Genomic DNA, 20,876 nt, shown 5'->3' on the forward strand with positions numbered 1-20,876 from the left:
GTACAATAGGAAGAACACTAAGCTTCTAAATACTCATACATTGGTATAAAGCTGGAATAAACCAGGAAACAATAAGGCTAAAGACTACTTCTAAGTACTTCGTCGATAAATACACAGCATATCATTATTTAAATGATCCAAGTACGCATATAGATACGTCTTTATTTAATGTTCCTTATAAATTACAATACCTAGTTTTTCTTCCACACCCACAGCTCATGTAAGGAGGAACCATTCTTCTGATCTGCGTGTTTCATGGGGACCCAAATAAGGTAGGGTCCGTTGGCCACAAGGGGCTGTAGGATTATTTAATGAAAACATTATGTTCATTTCTGCAGCCGTATTGAGCAGAACAGCAGTATAGCATTTCTGCAGCCGTATAATACAGCGACATTCCGACATCACAGTTTATGTACGTTTTCCTTTATCGGTGTGTCATGTTTTAAATTTGCGCCAATAATTGTAAGCTAGCATACATCGCGTTAGCTAGCATACATGCTACAATAATAACGTTAGCTAACCCATTTGTTGTGGTTTTGTAGCATTTAGATAATTTACCAAACATAAAAACGTGACATGATGATAAACTGTACTTTATAAAATGTATTTTCCCCTCGTAGTTGTATGTTTTTTAGTTAATTTCTGACATCAGAAAGTGTCTTGGCTAATATTAGCAACTACTTGGCGTGCCATGTTTGTAATTTTGTGTTTGTTTTTAACTAAAACTTAACGTCCTTCAGGCTGAGTGATGAGTAAAGAGTTACAGATGAGGGCTGCAATTAACCAGAAGTTGATCGAAATGGGGGAGAGGGAGCGGTAAGTTACTGTTATTTACGAAGCTAACTTGGCTTTGTTTTGGAGCCAGACATATTTCCTGGACATAAAACGTTATCTTTTCATCATTTCCTTTGCAGCTTAAAGGAACTGCTCAGAGCCAAGCTCATCGAATGTGGCTGGAGAGATCAGTTAAAAGCACATTGTAAAGGTAAGAGCAGGTTCTGGAGGGACTTATGGAGTGATGACTTTTATTATTATATGCTGGGAAGTCCACACAGTCTAACTGTCATCTGTAATTGCCATAGGACATAGACCATATTAGTTATGATCAGGAGTTGTCTGGTGCTGTAATCATTCTGAAGTTTAAAACTCTGATACTGAGAAGAAAATCAATGCTGTCTTAATAAAAATAAATGAGATCTCCCACCAGAGTGATTTCACTTCGGTGTGAATACGACTGGTTATGCAACCTGCGCTTGACCTAGTTCTAAATTTCTTCGTCTTCTCATATATTAAAACTGATTTCTGACTCCTTGTGTTTACATCAAAACTGTTTTACAGAAGTCATCAAGGAAAAGGGGATTGAGAATGTCACTGTAGAAGACTTGGTGGCTGGAGTCACTCCTAAAGGAAGAGGTAGACTTCTGCTTTTTATTTTCTATAAACTCACAGCAGTGTCTAAGTGATTTTAATACATCCTCTCTGTTTCTCAGCGCTCGTGCCTGACAGTGTAAAGAAGGAGCTTCTACAGAGAATAAGGGCCTTTTTGGCCCAACATTCTACATGATGCACAGGATACTAGACTCTTAGCCAACTGAAATGCCACACTAGCTGTAAAATTGATCATTTCTTTGTTCATTCATTTATTTTTTTTATTTTTTATTTTAATCTGTATGTGTACTGCCTATTGGAAAAATAAAAAGTCTGGTGAATGATTTTGTTGTTCCAACAATAAAGTTTATTCATTTTTGTAACTGAATGCTGTTGAGTACTTTGTTGCATGAAGCAAAGCAGAAAAAGAAAAGTGTTACAAATAATATCATATGGAGTATGTAAGTATAATAATGTAAGGTTAAAATAGGGATGAAATATTTAATGTCTGTTCTTACACGTAGATATGTGTGTATATATATATATGGTGGTCAAGTGAAACCTGTTTGCCTTAATTATCTTTGAGAGAGCCTAGAATCCAATTTGAGTCCACCTGATGTAAGTTCAGTTGTTTAAGCATTGGCTCAAAAGGGTATAATTTAAACTGCATTGTAAAGAAAAAAGCTACGCCATAAAGTCCAGTAAACTCATGAATTTCCATGATCATATTATGGCAGGCAGAAATCTAAGCAAGGATATAAAACAGTTTCTAAGACGTTTATTGTTCCTTGGTCAAAATAGTTTTTTAAAAAGGTAGAAGCATGGAGCAACCTTGATTTTCTCGATGTTGGCCAACACTTTTCAATCAATTACTAAAAGCAAGTCAGTGAGAACCTTGAAGGAGAATCTTTAACGAATGTATTTTTTTTAATAGTGAGGTTCTGCTGATGAAGCCTAGTGCCTCATAAGATCTCAAGTGCTTAGCAATTCAAAGTAGTGACAAAACTATTTGGACTGGGCTGCTTTTGCATGTGCTGAGCTGGATGCTGGTATCTGACAGTCTCTTGAGTAAGGACAAATATATGTAAAAACGGTATACCTGTTTTTTATGGTTTCGCTTTTTTGGAATCTCAAAATCTATTTTATTTATTTTTGTAATTACATTAATTAACCCTAGTTTTTATATTTCATTAAAAACACATGCATTTATCCTGTCTCGAAGCCTTAGTTTTTTGTAACTCTATCATGAACAAAACTGAAGACAGAGTAAATTTATTTTTAGGATAAACTAAGCATGCTGAAATATATCCTCTGTCTAAAACACTAGAAATACTTCTCAGTTAGTATGCAGCTTTCCATTAATTCACTTTGAATTATACTGACTAACTTTACAGGATGTGCAACATGGGTTTTCAGCTTATAGTTTATGGTGTGTCTCTCTCATACCCTTTTCAGAGAGTAGGAAAATTTGGCATAAAATGTGCTCAAGTCTGAGAAGTTTTAAATGTATATTTACACCCTGTTGCAACTCAAGGGAACTGTTTTCCACCAGCTAATGAGACTCTAGAGCACGGTTTGCTCTGTTATTTCTGGCATGTACCAGCTGGTCACACAGACACCTTTTTTGCTCTCTCTCCTTCTCTAACTCACTCTCTGCCACAATCTCACTCTCGGTAGCTGAGTGCAAATAACAAATAAGAGGAAATACATCATCCCTTTTAATTTAAGAGCCAAGCAGAGGTCTGCCAAAGTTAACACATGGCAATGTTAGGTAATGATCAGCAAATGTGTATTAAGTTTCATCGAGCATGAAGTCACATTTCTCTTGTTTAGCCCCAACATGGCAGCGTCTTAACTCTGCAGCAGTGACAGAGAGGATGCTGTTTATGAGAACATCTAGAATTGAATCAAATGAAGTTGGACTGTTTGTGTAATTCTGTATGAGACTTCTACACCTAAAGGTCAGGCAGTGCATGCCAGCACCATGTGACCCATTCTATCGTCTAATCACTAAAAGCCCTCAGTTAAACCATAAAGGAGTCAAACTTTCCACTGCTTTATTGATGCTGGGTGCTACAGTCAATATAATTTGCTCAGGTGCCATGTGTACCATAATGATTCCATCCACTGAAACCATTTTTTAACCGGTCTCAAAAATCTGAGAGCTGTTGTGAGGTTTGACCAACACAAGATTGAAACATAAGCCCTCAGGCATGTATATGTTATTACAGATACTAAGGCACTCACTGTCTTGTTCTTTGGCTTGCCTTAATTTGCAGTTTCTCCCTTTGAAGTGCGGTACACATTTATATTTCCTGACTGTGAGGCCTGAGCCGCAGACACTCCCAGCGCTTGCCCGCTGATGCTGCAATCGGATAGCACATGTTTCCATGTGGACCTCTCTCAGACCCTCCTCAGATGATAAAAAACACAAGCGGAGAGGATTTGTGCGCCGAACAGGGCTGTAGAGAGGCCCCCGAGCGGCCCAGACACCGCCGCAGGGGCTTCTGGCACACCCTGGCAGCAGAATGGTTTCAGTTAAGAATTTCAGTAATCACTTTTAGGAGTGTAATATATAGCTGACCTTTGGCAGCGACACACGACCCCCTGCTCCCCCGGCGATTTGATCAAAGGAAGCGGCGGTGGCTGTGCAAACAGCGCTATCAGTGAACTCCAATGGATTTACTGCCTGCTTCTTCTCTCTTGTCTCTGTGGAGTCGTGTGCTGATACTGGCAGAAAGGGAGGTTTCATCTTACAGGATCTCACCCTCCCAACCTGAATTTACAGCCCTGATCACAGCCAGCCCCGTCTTCAGCTTGTGCAGTCCACCTCTCATCAGCAGAAAATAGGCAGCAGTTTACTTACAGCATCTCGGAAACAATCGGCCACTACATGGCCCACAAACTTCAGTCGGATACAAATAGTACTGACCGTCAGAGAAGATGGGAATGTCAGCATGGAAAAGTGAGAGGAAGAGTTGAGGTTTATGCGTCAGCACAGGGGGAGATGCTACAGATGGGAATGGGTAAAAAGAAGAATATAGTTAATCATGTCTAAAGGGCGCAGCAGTAGGAGGGAGGGAGAGTGCGTGACCTGTGTATCACAGCAACTGCAGTGTCCAAAAGCTGGTATGAAACCAGGTGTTATGCAAGCCATTCACACCAAAATGAAGTGCCCACATCACGTGAACAAACAGTAGATTATTATGACAACATGTGTCAATTAGTCACTCACGTACATACAGATATATTTCAACTGTCTAGTTAAGCACACAAGGAGATTCCAGTGCACACTGTAAATTTCATCTTGTATCAATTCACTGTTGGAGATTTACTGCGTACATTTCACATGAGGCTCTCTGTTGTGGGGAGATGACACAAAAAGACATATAGTATCGTCTTACTCTGATTTAATATGGCCATAAATCATAAATGACCTGCTGTTTCATCAGACCATCTCATTTTTAACTCTGTATCAGGTCCATCCTTCTTTATCTACTGTTTACATCTGGACATGTTTCATAGTACTGCAATAACACAATACACTGAAACTTTAGATTGCAGTGGAACAGAGTATTTATATGCATCATATGATATGATTTAAAATCACTTAGAGACTTGTGGTATATTATGTACTGTCGATGCACATATTGTCATTAATCAAAGTTATTAACATATAAAAACAAAAGCAGGATTAAAGCAGGAGTAACTGTGTTGATGCAGTGGATGTGACCCATCCGGTTGGTTCACAGCTCATAACTCCTCAGTAAATTGCAGTGTTTTATGGATCTCCAAATTACCAACTGGTTCAAATGAATTTTTTTTAAAACACCACTACAAAACATGAGCAGGTAAAAGAATCATGACTGAATGTCCTGCTGTATGGTTGGAGATTTTCATGATGTCAAGGCACTTCATGTCTGTTCTGTCTGATTTATCTGACTGGAATAGATTCATCAGCTATAACAAGGATCAACCACCTGGTGGCATAATAATACCAAATTGTCACACTGATTCCTGGAGCAAATTCCACCATCAAAAGACCAGAAACTGCTGGAAACCAGGGTCAGTATTGCTGTTTATTATTTTCATTAGTTTTATATTTGGGATGAACAAGTTTGTTTGATTCTCAGAATAAATACTATTAAGAAGAATAAATAATAAAAACATTTTACCAGTGTAATGTTACAACACAATAGATCATAAAAATGAAGAAGATAGAAAAAAAAACCCACCTGCACTATATTTATAGGATGCCATGGCTAGGAGTGTTTATTTGACTCATTTGATTACAATGTGTGCTGTGTCATTAAAAGTCCACAGGATGTCCTGTGTTTTTATGAGTGTCTTAGTCAAACGAGAGGGGAGACAAGAGAACTGCTTCCTCATTCTGCCACGAGAGCGTAACCAACCCAAATTATGACCATCCTGGAAAACAGCAGGAAAAAAGAAACACAGGAAAAGATGCATTTTTCTTTCTCTCTTTCCCATCAGAAACATAGCCTAGACACAATCAGCTCCTTAGGGGTAGCTCACAGAGGTGTTAGTGTTTTACAGCTTTGTGTGAAACCATTAGCACTCTTTGATGAGTCTGATAGTGGCTTGTGTTTGACGTCATTACCGTAAAACAGCAGGAACACATCTGTACAGGTATGTGTAGAGTACAGTCAAAGTGATTCACCTTGTTCTTACATGAACTCTCTGGGCCTAATTAATGCACTTCACTGCACAGCTGAGAAAGAATCACATCATCAGCCAACAAAAATAATAAAGAAGCAAAGTATAATATGATATATTACATCCAGGACACAATATAGCAGGTCTGGAGTTTGAGTAAGTCCAATTCAAATCAGTTGTGCTGACCTGGCCGCAAGCTGCTTCATTAGCCTTTTCCTTCCTCTACTCCCACCCTGACATCTGGCTGCCACAAGGTAAGTTAGAAGTGAAAACACCTTGAATGTTACCCCTGAGACAGCTTTCTCCTGAAGGCCAGGTAAGTGGAGTGTGTTCTCAGGCTGACTCAGGCCTCCACACTGGGCTGGTTAGCAGAAGGATCAGCTGAGACTCATGTGGCCGGCCTGGCTGTGCTCCCCATGACCCTGCAGGGCTGAGCCGATCACTAACCCCGACCCAGAGCACATTCCTGCTTTATTCCCAAAGCCTCAGCCATGCTGATCATGCCTACACACAATGCTGTTACCTTCCATAGGCACACCCACACAGTCTTCTCACCTATTCACCTATTGCTCCCTGTTAGCTACCCAACTCTCACTATTCTGGTTTATTAAAAAACAGTTATAAACATTCAACAATACACCAGCAGATATTTTGCATTATTATTGCACTGTTCATAAACCCAAATGAGACTATGCACATAAGTTCACCTGATTCTCTAGTATTCACACACACACACACACACACACACACACACACACACACACACACACACACACACACACACACACACACACACACACACACACACACACACACACACACTCAGCACACGCCCTTTTCCTCCAGACTACCATCAGAATGAGCCAAGCACAGCTGTCAAAACCTCTGCACTTCCAGCACGACTGAGGCGAGACAGGCGGGGTGAGAAGAACACAGAATGAGCCCAGCACCATGCTTACACACTCACACACACACACACACACACACACACACACACACACACACACACACACACACACACACACACACACACACACACACACACACACACACACACACACACACACATACAGTATATAGAATGCTGTATCATGGACGAGATGAAATGACTCCCTGGGACCTTAGCTTAGGATCCACCTCAAAAGGGCCTCTCTCTCCTCATCCAGTCATGTTTAGCAGTCCTGTGTATAAACACACACACACACACACACACACACACACACACACACACACACACACACACACACACACACACACACACACACACACACACACACACACGCACTGCTCAGGGCTACAACTCCACCCTGCTCCTCACACATATGCACTCTCTCGTATGCACATACGTATTCCAGGTCAACAGGATCATTCTAAGAGGCCCTTTGTGTGCAATTTCATTCTGTTTTCATTGTGGAGATTTATATGACATTCTTATGTCCACTTGATATGAAAAATATATACTCTGTATTATGATTTGTACATGTGTAGCCTGTGTTATAGTTTCTTATCATTCTTTTTCTTATGGCTATGTTTTGTATTTGCTTTGATTATATTTATGCTCTTGTGCAACATACAGACAGCATATGAACCTTGCTACCACTTCCAGGCAGTCTTTGGGAATCTATGCTAGACATTTCCTATGCTAGTGAATGCATATTACATAGCAGTGACACCCTTCTATTATTGCATGTTGTAAACCCTTCAAAATAATTATCCCTAATATCTTCAGGACTGTGGCCAAATTTCAATCCAGACTCTGGCCATATTAGGAATCTTGCTAAAGCAGGTTGGATTCCTAACTTGAAAAGGCGATGAGTCTTTATTCCTTTCTATTTTGTTGTATAACAACTCACCACAAACATGCGTCTCTAATCCCTCTCCACCCTTTTGTCTTAAACGAGCCACAAGGAATGTGTTAGACACTTCAGGTTTGCCACCATGCAGCTGGGTGATGTTGAGCCATGAATTAGAGCACTACCTGACTGGCACTTATTATAGCCACAAGGAGATGAGCTTAAATCAAAAGTAGTCAAGCAGAATTAGTCTTAGTTGTATTTTAAAATTGTTTAAAAATTTTTTAGGATCTATAAAAAGCCCAGCTCAAAAAACACTGAAATTTCATGTACGGATTTTGTTTGCAGTTCACACTTGACCGTATTGGATGGCACCTACTTAAGGAAAACATGTTTTCCTCATGTTAGTGCTAGTGCAAGGAAATGGTGTGGTTTCACAATTTCAAGATTGTTATGGAGATCTTTAGTTCTCCCACCACATTAAGTGGTTATGGTGCGCACACAGGCCCTCTGAGACCGTAGAAACATACACAGTGGTTTAACATTGGGAACATGCCAAGACAAATGGCTGCTTCAGGTGAAAACAAACCTTGGCCAGAACTGCTTTTTGTATTCCAGGCGAGGAGTTTTACTTTCAAGAACAGTCTTACTCTAGTGTAGCCTTCAGTGCTTGAACACATTCAGGTCTTTTGAATTCAACAAAATGGGGAGATCATTTAAAAAATACTGCTCTGCAAATAAAACTGGTTCATAGGTGTTTCAGAATTTAAGGGGAACAGCCTCTTTAAAGCCATTAGTGCCCGTCTCCACGCTCTATTTGTGACATTAAGTGATGGAAAACTGTGGATTTGTCAACCATAAAGCAGAACTTAACAAGGAGAGAGAAAAAAGAGCACAAGTGGAAATTTTCAAATCTTCTGTTCAACCTCAAGTTTAAGGTCATCCTGACTGGTGTTCACCTGTAACTGACCATAGCTGGCGTAATACCATATAAATATTGGCTATACCCTGAATAGCTATAAATCCTGAGGAAAGAACTTTACCTCTGCTATTTCACAGGGTTATTTCCCTGTGTGCAGTTTCATATTCAAATATTCACTTTTTATGAGCAACCAAAAGCTTGTTACAGTCTTCAACAGGGAATATATGTTAGATAAATCCCAATATCATAGTGGCACTGGTTCCACTTAGTGTGTCCTTGTAGCAAAATCTCAAATAGTAATTAGAAACATAAATCTATACCATAAAAGATTTGGTGAATTCCACAAGCTCCTTTTTATTAAGAATTTATACATGCTTGCCTATCAATCATTGAATGAACCAGCAGTAAATTAATTTCAAATGATTACTGTTATGTACTGGGTGTCTCGCCAAAAAGACAACACTACGTCTTAGTGTAATCCAAACATTTTCTGTCTGTTCCTGATGCTATCAGCTTCTTGACTGATCTTATACTCGTCACCTGTGGCACACCTGAGGGGGAATAGGTGAAAGGGGTTAAATGGATTCAATTAAAGAGAACAATTGGTTTAGTCACACAATTAACAGCTCAGGCTTACTGAATTGCAAAAAGAGCCCGGAGGACCACAGCTAAGGATCTCAAGCATTCAGTCAATCTGGCCTGCCTGCCCCCTGCCGACCAGCAGAACTCCAACTGGGAGCTGTGGGGAGCTGGACTCTACCACTCCACTCCCCCCACCCCATGACCAACAACCTGTCTGACCTGTCAGCTTCCCTCACTTGGTGGGAGAGCTGGTTGTTCACACCGTGATTTCATGCTACAGAAATGGGCTCATACGTAATTTAAGCTTCATCCGACAAGGCCAGTAATCAGTCGAGCTATCAACGGAATCTCTTACAGTGACCTTATGTGAAAAAACATATAAAATACTCCTCAATGAGGGTACAAGTTTTACTGGGTGCCAAATATCTCTTGCCTGTTTACATTTAAAACACTACCACGTCCACTTTCCTTACTCCGAATTTCTAAACTCTACATAGCACTGCAGTCATCAATAGAGGATTTAAAAAGGCCATGAACCATATCAAAGAAGCAAGGTTAGAAAGCTAATCGGTACTTTACTCAGCTTGCACAAAATCCTCTGCTGAATGGTCTTTTAATCCTTAAAAATCTTTCTAACTGTACATACACAGTGTTTCTAGATTAACAGATGACAGATATAAAATCTGCTTAAGTGGTCAAATCTTTGTCACATGAAAAAAACATTTGTGACCCAACACACTAATAGTAATGCTATGCCATGCTTTATTCACAAAGGACTGTCCTAAGACTATCTGACGCATGACGTTTTCAAGTTTCACAGGTGTTACTGATTAAGGTTCAACTTGGTGAATTTTAACACAAGCAAGAGTGAGAAAGGTCTGATATACATACTTTCATTGCTCTCCTAAGAGTTACACAAGCCTAAATAGCCCATTTATCCAGGTATGTGTGTCCAAGTTATTTCACAGTGAATACACATGGACAAAGTGAGTGTTTTACAGCCGTCTCTGTGTTAGTTAACTGTAAATAGCTTGCAGCTATTGGTCTTTTGTCTGTAGGTTTGTATATACGTGCTCTCTCTTTTTGGAATGTTGAACATAAAATTACGGTCCTTGTGTTTGTTTTAACTGCTCTGTGTTCATAAGATAGTACACAGTATTGTCAGCTATAAGGGTTAGTATGGAAAAAAGGAACTAACAGCATTTGTGTAAATCTGTTCATCCTTGAAACGCCCAACAAATCGTCACAAAGTTTTTCCTCACAAATTTAGCACATCATGATATTTTGTCCCTTAGGAGAATGACTCTTAAACCATGCTCTCTCTTTGCCATGCATTCCAGTCTTCCTCTTGTTAACTAATCCTTCCTTCTCTTTCCTTTCCACCTAGCTCTCATCAGGGCCTGCATATAGAAAAATAAGTTGGATCCACTGGGATCTCCTCCACATCAGACTTAAAATGTCAATCACTAAGTTTGACTTTTGCACCTGGCTTGCAGTAACGTTTGTGCCATTTCCAAATGATCTGATTCACAACGTTTCCTTTAGCTGTGCCTAATTGTTTCCAGTTGTAATTAAAATAACTAAGGCCCTTTCTTTCCATGTAAAGAGAATAGGCTCTCGTCTCTCAGACAGCCTTGTGTAAATATGCTCCACCTGGCCAGAGGAGCACCTTTAGAGGAATCAAAGCATTCCTAAAAAGCAGGCAGTATGTTACATCCCCCATGTTGCGGCTGTGCGTGCAGTGCTATGTTTGCAAGCCAGTTAGATGAGGTTTCCTCTGCTGCCTGATTGACCACGATGGGCTTTTTTACACTCACCGCACGTGTTGTTCCTGTCCCACACCCGCACTGCATCATCAGGCTTTTCAACACCTCGGCTTTATTTGGCTCTGACTCAGACCTTTTCCTCCAGGGTGAATTAGAAAATCTGATGGAAAAAAGAGATCTGCCTGTTTTTTTTAGGAGACCATGCTAGGGAATTTATTGTCACCTCAAACTATGCTTCAATTGGACCTTGGAAACGTGATAGCATAAATTAATTTGGGGGTTAAATAAATATGTGCCTTATGCAAGAAAAAAAATTGGGTTACCGTTACAAGTTATCAAGTACAAGTTCTTCTGTCATTTACAGATTTGTAGCACAACAGTATTGTGTATTAAATAGTAGGAATTTCATATCTATAGTCGGGTCCCTAAGCATTTACACAGTGACACGATTTTCATAATGGTTTATTCAACAGCCCAATGGAATTGAAATTAAGCAATAAAGATGTTATGTAGGCATTCAGCTTATTTAATTCAAGGGGTTTAACAAAAATATTGCAGAAATTATTTAGTAAGAATTTACAAGAATTGAGAATTGTTGTTACATAATCCTTGTATCATCACTGGCTAAAAAGTAATTGGACAATCGACTCATAAGCGGTTTCCTGGTTGGTGCTCCCTGTTTCCTCATTAATCATGACAAATTATGAGGATAACGGGTCTGGATCTGATTCCATGTGTTTTGATAGCTGTTCATTTGAAAGTTTGTTCCAAAGAAGTGTCAATGCAAGTGACGAAGCACATTGTTAGGCTGAAATGAATTCCTATTAGAGAGAGTTTAGAAACCTTAAGAATGTTTCTTTCTGTATATTTCATTGAACATCATTACATACACTTAATTATTATTAATTGTTAATATTAATAATAACAAGATAATCACATGTATGCTATGAGCCATTTATGGAAAAATCACATGTATAACATTATAACACAATACTACTAAGTTCTTTTCTACCTAGAGACCACCAACTTTTTTGTCGAATATGTTAGAATTTGCGGCTGAGCGAAAAGCAAGATAATGCCTATAGGGGGCAGTGTCTGCTCTCAGCAGTTCATCCACAGGTGAGCCCCTGGGTCACTGCAATGACCATAGACTTTCCATTGCATGCTACAACAGTCCACACTCACTCCTGCTCAATTAGTCTTACCCTTTCAGCCCTCTCCTGCTCCAACACCACCATAATAGCCACTACACAGGAGGGCACTGAAGTATTTAGAAACACTGAACTTCAACCAGGCCAAGAGGCATTTGAAAGACACTAATGTAAGGGGCTGAGCCCTAATATAAACAACATTTATCACATGAAAGTTCAGGCGGGCCCATTAGGCTGACTTGAAGAAAGGGCACTCCTGCCTGGACACACTAATGGCCCAGCTGCTTCATCTGGCTGCTCTGTGTGCCTTGAATGATCCACACTCCACAACCCAATTTGGACTTCTCAGTCACCTTATCATATACATCTACATCTACATTCCCCTGCTCCATCCCTCTCTTTTTTGCTCTCTTTTTTAGGCACAGACAGAGAAGTCTCTAATTCAGGAATATGATCTAATATGAATGTTTTGCCAACCTATGTGCCGAAAACATGTCTTAATAAAGCAACATAAACCATATACCGTAAGTGTTACCTTCTCAGTGAAGTATAATGCCGCTTCAATTGCTACTTCTATGCTGTATTAATTTAAAAAAAAAAAGATCTTTTATAATAAAAATTTTGTTTATAATCACAAAAAATAATTTACCCCAAAGTACAAGCTCTTACTACATTTGTCTAAATCCCATGATGAATGTTCTGCACTGTCCACAGTGAAAAGTTTGATATTGTAAACCTTTTCCTAGCTATGTAATAACATATTGTAGTATGGATGAAATATAGCATCTATTTAATATGCATAATCATTTCACAATTCATCCTACTGTGCATGAGGCCAATTAAAATAACACACACACACACACACACACACACACACACACACACACACACACACACACACACACACACACACACACACACACACACACTCTCTCTCTCTCCTTGTGAGGACCTTCCATTGTAAAAATTATTAATGCAGCTAATTAATATTATGCTACACCTAAACTTAACCCTAACATTGTTAAATAAAAGGAAACCTTTGAGTCGAGGTTTAAATAAATGCTGCTGTTTTTGCTTTTTTCTAGAGGGGACAGCCTAATGTCCCAATGAGGTCAAAATTACCAGCTATTCTTATCCCATTTGGTCCCAACCAAGATACCCCCCCCCCCACTCACCCACACACACTGACACAGGCATTGAAGTGTTATTAAGGCGACTGAGCAGTCAGAGTTAATCATACATAATACAGGGAAACATGAGCTAATGAGGCTTTTGCCTGATTTTTCTCTTAGTGAAAAAATGCGTTACACATCTGCACAAAGAGATGATAGAGTATTTTTGTAAGGTAAAGGGATGAACACATTTTGCACATTTGCAATGGACAAAAAGGTTTAAATAGGTACTGAAATGCAAGAGCTTATTTTAGTCTTCTGATTTATTCCAATTATGTGTCTGTCAAGTCACATTCCATTGTTTTTTCTTAACTGTTTGTTCGTTTTCTTTTTGGCTTCCGAGGACTCACTTGTCTGAAACTGCTTGTGTGCACATGTGAGTGAGTGACACACACTTACCCGGGATTTGCAGAGGTCATCTAGGTTCTTGGTTCAAAGCCAGAGGTACCATCTAGTTACCCTTTCTCTTGCCATGCACAGAATAGGTATATAAACACTAAAACTAATCATTTATCGAAATTATTTACTGAAATATTGATTGTTGTTATAGTCTATCAATGTTTCAGTTCTTTTCAACGAGGACACACTTACACAAAATCTCAAACACACTCTGCCGATCCGCCTCCTTCTTCCTCCGCATGGAGTCATGGCCCCACCACAAGCACAGGAATGAGGCAGGATGCATGACTTCAAAAGCCATTACTGATCAGTCTAATTGCAGATTGTGCACGCAAGGTTTGTCCTCTCGAATCAAACAAACACACACTCTCCTGTTTGAAGCTTTATGAAGAAAAAAAAAACTTTCATAGTGAACTATCACAAACATGTAACAATTTCATTCCTAAATTCTAAAACTTTCTTAACTGTAATCATCCTAATTTTACTAGGTACAACATAACTTTAATAGACGTAGATGCTGAAAAGGCTTATGGATCGCAGGCAGAAATATTTTACAGCATCTTGTAAAAATCAGTTAGCTTATATAATAAGGATATACCTTTAGTCTTAGAATACTACAGGACCAAGCTAATACTAAAAGTTCATTCTGGCTGGCTTCAGATGCATCTGACTTCTGGCTTGCATCCAAAGAAGGAATGGACAAAGGACAGCACTTTATTTCAGATGAGTTATTAAATATGCTCAGCTGGCTTTCTGGGCCTTTGAAGTTCGTTGACAGATGGACAGAGCATTTCTAACATTTTTAGATGTTACTTTGCAGCACCATTTTGGGCAACATTATTTACTGTCTATATAAAATATGGTCTTTTAAAATGCCAATAAACCGTCTTTTATGTAGCTCCTACTGCGAGAATGCTGCATTTACTCTTCAAATGAAGCTTGCTGGAGTTTGGACTAGGCTTGCTGAATCACAATAGCATAGCAGATTAAAATTATAGTTGTGCTAGTCAGTTTTATCTGGTTTAGCATAACAGACTACTAAAATCCAAAGAGAACTGGCTTGTTATTATTATTCACGTCCCCTTGTCTCTCAGGTCTTATATGTATGGTTAAATACGTGGTTTGGAGACTTCGTTTACATTTCTTCTTGTCACAGAGAATCATGGCTTACAAGGGAGAGAAAAAAACATTATCTACACATATTGTGTTTTTGTTTTTTTCATTCTCTATGTTCAAGACATTTTGATCAATCTTTTATGTTTTCTCATATCATACAAGAATAATCAAATTATTCATTGTCCATTATGCACTATGCTATTGGATGTGTTTTACTCTTGTTACTTGTGTGTTTGTGTGTCACATTATTTATGAACATTATCAACCTATATGTGCTTTAAAAAATCATTTTTTAAATATTTATTTATGTATTTATATTTATTTATTATTAATTTTCATACAATTTTCATACAATACATTTTTTAAATAAAATGATAAAAATAGCATTTTTATTTTATTATAGGCAAAAACATCACAATATTATATATTATAAAAAATTATTGCATATTAGTTTTGAATTTTCCTTTAATAGTTTTTAACTTTTTAGCTTTTTTTTTTTTAAATATTTGATAGATATTTTACATGATAGATATGGACTTACTGACTTTGAAACAGCCCTTGTGTGAGTGAGTTATATCCTAACTGAAAAATGCATGCTCAGATTTAGATTTTATTTCTAGCATTAGATATCATAAAACTAATAGGTCAAGTAGTGTGCTGCAGCAGCTGGTCCATTTTATTCAATCAGAATCCCAAACATCTTTTCCACTGTTTTCTTGGGCAACCTTTCAGTTATGAGCTCTTTTCATTCCTTCATTTTTTCCAAAATAAAATGAAATCATGCCCTCAGAGGAAAAATCAATCTGTAAACCCAGGTGACAACTGACCTCAAATGCATTTTAGTCAAGTAGGAAGAACTGGCAGCTTTAGCACACAGTCTGTTTGACTTGTAATGTCCTGCGTTCGAGCAGAAGAACAGAGGGAGCCACACTGGGAGCCAAACCGGCTCTATTAGATGTGCACTTACTGCACAGTGGCTGTGTTATACTGACCTAATCAAGCACTGGGTCATTCTGATCAACCCCCGGGAGAGGCAGAAAGAGAGGGAGTAATCCTCTCTCTGTAATCCTGTATCTATCACTAAACACAGTTGTACTACATGGCACAGTACAGTTGCTCTCTAGGTGGTAAACATCATCTAAACTCATCTACATTTACATAGACCTTTCTGACAGAATCTAGTAGATGCTAGAAAATAAATAGAAATGAACAGCTCACCTCAAGCGTAGGCATCCTCTTTTCCTAATCTAGGCCTCTACGATGTCCCCCACTCACTGCAGCCTCCCCCCTCGTAGTTGTGTGTAGATGGGCTGCTCAGATAAGCTGAGCTGGAATTCCTGTCTGGGGGTTCTCGTGAGTGACCTGGGTGGCAAAAAGGAGACTCAATGAAAATCACTCAGCACAAAACCCAATAAGGCTTTCTTCACTGTCTCTTTTTCTTTACCCTTTTTTATTTCCTGTTTAACTTTTTGTTCTTCTTTATTTAACTCTGTAATGGTTAAAAATAAGAGAAAGAAAGCGTGCGTCTTTAGCAATTTAGACATTTTGTGAACCCTAAATATGAAATTAAATATATGTATTTGATTTGCATTTGATTAGTCAAAAATGGCCGTTGTTGATACATATTAGCGTTAAAAGAACATGAAAAATGTGGCTTAGACAAATCCTATTTCTAAGAAACATTACAAAGGGTTATGCACAGGTCATTTTCCTCGCTTATGTTTACTCACAATACAGCGCAGTATTGTTAGGAAACAAAACCACAACCAAATGCACTATACAATATATCTCAGACTAGTATATACACCACACAGTACAAAGTACACACAACATGGCAAAGCATTAAGTTCCATTTAGACCTATGCTGCAACACTGTAGATTTTGAAATATGGAATAGAAATACAATCATTTTATACTCACTAAATTAGGGTTATTTAATTTTCTTTTGAGATGGAAGAGAGAGAGAGCGCGTGCGTGCACGAGAGAGAGAACAATGTGTTTTCCAATAAAAGAGATTTCAATGTTGATAAATGTAGTGCATACTCATTTTTATGGTATGCGGTCTTAAAGTGCAATATGTGCACTCATATAACCTTTCAGTCTGTAGTATAGCACTGAATTATGTGAATGTTAAAATCAAAGTATGTTCATCAGTTGTAGGCAGTTATCATCAGCAGGGATATCAAAACAACATGTTGACCTTATGTTATTATATTATATATAATAATGGGTAAATAAATGCACATGGTATGTAAGCATTTACACTTTTATGCTCAGTGTACATAATTAAGAGATCATTGTTGGCATACTCTCCCTCTCATGCACAACCTGAGACTTTTGACATTACAAAGTGACATGAGTCAGTCTAAGCCCCATGGCACTAACTCTGCAAAGCTCTGTTCTATGTTATGAAGTAGATGACAGTTTTAATGAAGTGGTACAGGCTGCAGCTGTGTCCGCCAACCTAAAATCAAGTGGCTTACGGCTATTCTGACTCCTTTTCCCCCCTCCAGGTCCTGGTTTCAGGCCATGCTGATAGGACTGAGCTGGCTGACATTCCAGGCCCCTGACCTGACTTAAGCACACAGAGGTGAAAGTGTGAAACCAGTGCATGGTGCCCTGTTACCACAAGTCAAATAAAAATCATAGTATCAAGCATGCCCACAGCTGAATTAGTCAACCCCCACACAGGGGGACTATAAAGATGTATAACTGCAGAGGAAAGGAAATTATTTACTTATACTATATTGATATGATCTCAATAGAAAAATCCAATGTAAAAGTGTGCAAGTAATTGGTTTCCTGTGGTACCTGCATGACAAAAATAAATGTAAGAAAATCGAATTTTTGAACTCAAAATTAAATTTTTTAGTTAAAAGTGATAGTATTTATAGTCAGAAACAGCCATGATGTAAACAGAAACACGTCCTCTTTCTTATCTATGATTGACCAAGCCTGGCCCACACTTCCTTATAATGTGCCAGGTATGTATATAAACAGAATACTCAAAATAATAATTTTTATCTTTGTGGTTTCTTCTCTATACATAAAAATCTTTTGTAGTGACTATAAATCCAAAATCCAAAAGGTATTTTGTAATTGACATGCAGAACAAGTTCTGGGTTCCAAACCCTTGTGTACTGCACAACCTCATTTAGATAGCACACAACTCGTTATTTAAACTCTTTTTCTTCAGTTTGTTAATTTGCCAATTCCCACCCACTAGCTCGCTAATAACTAGATTTCCCATATCACACAAGAGCTACTACCCAAACAGGGCGAAGGCTAACATGTGTTTCCTCTGAGACACACGAAACCACCAACCATATCTTTTTAAACTGCTGTTCATGCTATGTCACAGGGGAGCTGACCACACCTGAAAGAAAGCACAAACTACTTTCTTAGTGTTACCAATTTTGTTGTCTTAGACCCCAAACCATGGATGTATGTGGCATCATTGTAGTCTAAGTCTCAAACCTTAAAACCACAGACAACTGCTGAACCACTCTGAAACCCCACCACTCACCTTTAACATAAAACTAATACACTTTCTTCCAGTGTTGGCTCAGCTGCTCATGTATTAGCCATATTATGCAGCATCATTTAATTATTTGAAAATGTTTTTCATTAGCTTGTTCAACAATAGCTTAGTGTTTAAGTGCAGTTCTTCTAATCAAATCATCATTACGACACTCTTTGTGCCCTGGACTTTCTCTTTCTCATTAAAACAAAATCTAAAACAAGCCCTGACTTAAATAGAGTGCCGGGAAGAAGAGTAAACTGGTGTGGAAAAACATATTCTACAATGACTACATGTTTGTAACATTATTTAATATGAGTACATGTGCATGTACAGGTGCAGATGTGCATATGTAATTGATAAATGATACTGCTTTTGTAGGCCAAAGTTAAAGTAAATTCACTAACAAAAGGAGATGCCAAAGTAACCAAAACTTTGCCTAGGCCCTCCCAGAGCAATAGTTCCTCAAGCAAACTGCCATCTCTTGTTAAAATAAAAGAGGAAGCTTCTTGGTAGTTCTTGTAGTTCCAGGATGCTCTTGGTTTGTGGTTATTATTCAACCACTGAGCAGAAAAGCAAAGCACCTCCCACTGTGCTGAATGATGTTTCCTCACACAGATGTGGGGTCAGGTGCTTCACCTCAGGCCAGATCTGAGAGATCTGGAGGTCTTTGCCTCAAGCATGAAAGCAGGTGGTCTTTCCCCTGTGGTCATGGCCATGCTTCACAATGTCTTCAATGAATTGTTGGTTTGAATGGTTGTTTTTTGTTCATGATCATGACCATGCCTCATGCCCTGCCTATGAGCAGTTTTGTACTCCTTGTATTGGGCAGGAGTATTTTGAGGAGGGCATAGTGCACTCAAACAAATAAGCATGCTCAATGAAGCTTAGTGAAGAGTCATCAATATCTAGGTCTCAAAAAGCCATTTGGTGGATGGGTGGACAACAATTGACTAATTAAAATGCTTCTATTCCAAGATACACTGCTGGGAAGGCTTTCCACTAAATCTGGCTATGGGGATTTGTTCCCAATTAGCCACAAGAGCATTACTGCTGGAAGGATCTGATTTCAGAGAAGAAAGCTTGATGCACAGTCAGAGTTCTAGTACATTTCAAACGTGTTCAGTTAGGCTAAGGTCAGGGCTCTTTGAAGGCCACTTGTGTCTTTATGCACAAACCTTGGCATACCATATCTTCAAGGTGCTCACTTTGTGCACAGGGGCACTGTCAAGCTGGAACAGGTTTAGGCCCCTTAGTTGCAATGAAGGAAATCCTCTTTCTACAAGACACAAAAAAATACAATTGTGTGGCAACAGTTTGGGGTAGGTCCAGATAATCAAAAACTTTTGAACAGATACACCAATCAGCCATAACATTAAACCAACTACAGGTGAAGAGAATAAAAGTAAGTAATTCAGAGTTGATGTGTTTGAAACAGGAAACAGGAAAAATGGGCAAGAAATAGGATCTGCGTTACTTTGACAAGGGCCAAATTGTGATGGTTGGATGACTGGGTCAGAGCATTTATTAAATAAAAGGTCTTGTTGGGTGTGCCTGTTATGCAGTGATTAGAACCTACCAAAATTGTCCATGGAACCGGTGAACTAGTGACAGGGTCAGGGGTGCCATAAGCCTAATGATGCATATGGAGGGTAAAAGCTGGTACTTATGGTCTGATCCCACAGAAAAGCTACTGTAGCCCAAAAAGTGTCAGAATACACAATACATTTCTGCCTGCTGTGTAAACATAGCTGAAAACCTAAGCGTTGCTTACCTGAGGAAAACATGGCCCCGGGATGCATTATGGGAGAAAACAATCCAGAAAAGGCGGTGTAATGCTCAAGTCAATGTTCTGCTGGGAAATCTTGGGTCATGGCATTCATGTTATTTCGAGACCTACCACCTACCTAAACATTTTTGTAGACCAAGTAAACCCCTTCATAGCAAAAGATTTCCCTAATTGCAGTTATTATATTATATATAATATAATATAACAGTCTTTCAGCAGGATAACATTCTGTGCTGCAATGTGAAAAATGTTCAGAAATGGTTTGAGGACCATTTCAATTCAACTGAATTTTATTTATATAGCGCTTTTGACAAAGGATATTGTCTCAAAGCAGCTTTATAGAACATTAAGTTTTTACATACATTTATTTGCATTAATCCCTAATTAATTCCTATTTATGCCTAATGACAAAGAGTTCACAATCTGATTAAGCACATTTGGGATGTGCTGGACAAACAAGTCAAAATCCATAGAAGTCTCACCTTGCAAGTTACAGGACTTAAAGGATCTGCTGCTAACGTCTTGGTGCCAGATACCACAACATAAAATCAGGGGGTTGGTGGAGTCCATGCCTCAAGCTGTTATGGCAAAGCAAGGGGGACCTACACAACATTAGGCAGT

General features: G+C 38.8%; 1 protein-coding gene across 3 annotated transcripts; it reads left to right on the top strand.

Moving 5' to 3' along the window:
• The first annotated feature begins 204 nt into the window (after positions 1 to 204).
• Positions 205 to 1,756, top strand: eny2 (ENY2 transcription and export complex 2 subunit). Of its 3 annotated transcripts, none has more exons than XM_027148878.2 (5): positions 205 to 272; positions 741 to 816; positions 915 to 985; positions 1,339 to 1,413; positions 1,491 to 1,756. In XM_027148878.2, the coding sequence occupies exons 2-5, from the start codon at positions 749 to 751 to the stop codon at positions 1,562 to 1,564; spliced, it is 288 nt and encodes a 95-aa protein (XP_027004679.1). In that variant the 5' UTR covers positions 205 to 272; positions 741 to 748; the 3' UTR covers positions 1,565 to 1,756. The 3 variants fall into 3 exon arrangements, with proteins under 3 accessions (XP_027004679.1, XP_027004678.1, XP_047667817.1); XM_027148877.2 differs by having other exon boundaries at positions 270 to 412; XM_047811861.1 differs by lacking the exon at positions 205 to 272 and adding an exon at positions 285 to 430.
• The last annotated feature ends 19,120 nt before the right edge of the window (positions 1,757 to 20,876 follow it).

Source organism: Tachysurus fulvidraco, chromosome 3, assembly GCF_022655615.1.
Source record: "Tachysurus fulvidraco isolate hzauxx_2018 chromosome 3, HZAU_PFXX_2.0, whole genome shotgun sequence".
Lineage (NCBI taxonomy): Eukaryota > Metazoa > Chordata > Actinopteri > Siluriformes > Bagridae > Tachysurus > Tachysurus fulvidraco.